Here is a 2,760-nt window from a genome sequence, read left to right on the forward strand (position 1 = left end):
GATCCCGCCGGGAATCTCCAAGGAGCCCCCGACCCGCGGCCGATCCCGCCGGGAAGCCCCAGGGAGCCCCCGACCCGCGGCCGATCCCGCCGGGAAGCCCCAGGGAGCCCCTGACCTGCAGCCGATCCCGCCGGGAATCTCCAAGGAGCCCCCGACCCGCGGCCGATCCTACCGGGAATCTCCAAGGAGCCCCCGACCCGCGGCCGATCCCGCCGGGAAGCCCCCGACCCGCGGCCGATCCCGCCGGGAACGGCCGGGAAGGAGCCAGTTACCTTGATCATTTCGGGATCTGCCTCCGTCTCTCCCGTGAGCAGGTTCTTGGTTTTCTGGAACCGCCGCCGTTTGTATTTGTTGATCACTGTGGGAAAGGGGCAGCCGTGAGCGGCGCTAGTTCTTCCCACCGGAAGGAACATCCCCCTGCTCCTTTGGGAAGCGGGTGGGAGAGCGGAGCGGCCCTCCTGGGAATACCCTCGGAATCCCCGCTGTTGAGTCCATCCCACTCCGCCTTCTCCCAACCTTCCTTCTCCCACTTGGTGCCCTAAAACATCCCCCGGTGCAGACACTAAAACACCCCCTGGTGCACGCGCCGGTGTGGAATTCCCAGTGCAAATCCATGCGGAAGGGCATCCCAGGATTCCCGAGCCGGGCTTACTGCGTGACGTGTGCACCGTGGCGAGGCGCCGGTAGAGGTTTTTCTGCCGGGGATCCGGGTGGAAGCCGCTCTTGGTGAAGTAGACGTGGACGTAGATGGAGCCGTTCTGCTGCACGCTCTGGAAGGAGACGCTCGGCTGCCGCTTCCCGGCCCTTTGGGAATCCCGGGAAGAGCCCGCGGAGGCTCCCGGGCCTACCTGGGAAATGTCCACCTCGCCGTAGTGCTCGTAGCAGCCGTCGGCGTTGGCGCCGCTCGTCCAGTCGCCGTAGACGAGATCCCGCTGCTGCCAGAAGAGCGCGGAGCTCACGTTGAACTCCGTGAAGTGCTCGTGCTCCGAGATGTAAACGTAGAGATCCTGCGGGAAGAGCGGCGCGTGGAGCCCTCCGGAAGGCGGCGGTGCCGCCGCCAGGCCGGGCGCTCCCGCCGGAATTACCATCAGCGTGTCCTTCGGGAAGAGGTTGCGGCTGGGAGCGCGCGGCGTGCCGCCGGCGCCGCTCTGCTCCTGGGGCGCCGGCCCGCGCCGGAACCAGCTGCTGATGGCCCAGATGATGAAAATCCTGCGGGAAAAGCGGGAAAGTCACCGGGGGCGTTGGAAGCGCCCTCACAAAGCGGATCCCAAAAAAGGGGCACGGAAAAGAGGGATCAACCCGAGGCTGGCGCAGGGATTGGGCTGCGAGGGCGTCGGAGCTACAGCACGGAGCTGCCCCCGGGTGTTTATGGGGAGGACTCTGGAAACGCATGGAATTTCGGAATTCCCTCCTTAAAGGTTATCCCACGGCGCTCGCTGAGGGCTCAGGAGGAAGGCTGGGAAAGCCGGGAGGCTTCCGGGAGCCAGCGGGGCCGGGCGCGGAGCCCGGCACAAAGTCCAGGCGCCGGCTCATCCGCGCGAGCAGATTCCAAGAATTAACCGTCCTCCGAAGAAGGTTAAATCCGGAGAGGAGATCTATTTTCCAGAACGACCTTCCAGTTATTTTCTTGTGGTTGAACCTTGATTCACGGCCACAAACGGGAGATTTGGAGCGTTTCTTGTCCAAAAAGCGTGCGTTTCAGGTACAGGGCGCGAGTCCATGTGCTCCAGCATCCGGAAGTCCTTGCCGCAATGCGGATTAGGCCGGGAAGATCCCACCTGCGCGCCGAGGAAGACGCTGGTCTGGGCTGCACGTGTCCAAATCCAGTCACAGGAAGCCCGGAGAGGCCTCCGGTGAGGGCCGATCCGTCCTCATCCCGGGAAAACCATCCCGGCTGGAAACGTCGCCTTCTCCGGGAGAGCGGCTCCGGGATCGTCCCGGTTGCACCGGGCGGGTTTATCCGATGCCGCCTCGGAGGAGGCCGGGAAGCGCTCGAGGCCGCTCAGAGCGGAGGCAGCTCGGGGGGCCCCGGCGTCCGGGGCGTTTTGGGGACAGGTGACACCAAGTTAACAGAGCGGGGCGGATCTTTCCCTTCCTCAGCACCCGGGAAGGCGGGACGGGATGGGACGGACCCCCCGGGGAACGTCACGCGTTGCGGGGGATGCAGGGGGACAGGACACGCTCTCGGGTGCCCCGTGACCAGGGAAGGTGACGCTGGGGACGCGGGACACGCGGCGGGGCGGGGGACAAGCTCTGCTGCCCCACGGCGGGCGGGGGGCGCGGGGGGACAGGGCGGGAAGCCTGGGGTCCCGTAATGTGGCGGGGGGACGTGAGGGGACGCGCAGGTTGTGGCGACAGGTCATGGGGGACACGGGGACGCAGGGGGTGGCGCAAGGGGACAGGTGACCCACTCAGGACACGGGGACACGAGGGGGGCAGCACAAGGGGACAGGTGACCCACTCAGGACACGGGGACACATTGGGGACCGCACAAGGGGACAGGTGACCCACTCAGGACATGGGGACACGGGGGGGGCGGCACAAGGGGACAGGTCACGACACCCAGGACATGGGGACACAGGGCCNACAAGGGGACAGGTGACCCACTCAGGACATGGGGACACGGGGGGGGCGGCACAAGGGGACAGGTCACGACACCCAGGACATGGGGACACAGGGCCAGGTGACCCACTCAGGACATGGGGACACATGAGGGACCAGTACAAGGGGACAGGTGACCCACTCAGGACATGGGGACAC

At 66.2% G+C, this 2,760-nt stretch overlaps 1 protein-coding gene across 1 annotated transcript in view; it reads right to left on the bottom strand.

Annotated features, from left to right (window-relative positions):
• CLPTM1 (CLPTM1, transmembrane protein) overlaps positions 1-1,209 on the bottom strand; it is a gene marked incomplete at both ends in the record, with an annotated part of 5,499 nt that extends 4,290 nt beyond the window's left edge. Inside the window, 4 exons of the mRNA XM_026046325.1 lie at positions 273-358; positions 653-770; positions 849-1,007; positions 1,086-1,209. Of these exons, the coding sequence (XP_025902110.1) occupies positions 273-358; positions 653-770; positions 849-1,007; positions 1,086-1,209 (487 nt within the window). The remainder of the gene's footprint in view (positions 1-272; positions 359-652; positions 771-848; positions 1,008-1,085) is intronic.
• Between the last annotated feature and the right edge of the window lie 1,551 nt (positions 1,210-2,760).

This window comes from Nothoprocta perdicaria, unplaced genomic scaffold (assembly GCF_003342845.1).
Source record: "Nothoprocta perdicaria isolate Ctin4 unplaced genomic scaffold, notPer1 scaffold_1075, whole genome shotgun sequence".
Taxonomy (NCBI): Eukaryota; Metazoa; Chordata; class Aves; order Tinamiformes; family Tinamidae; genus Nothoprocta; species Nothoprocta perdicaria.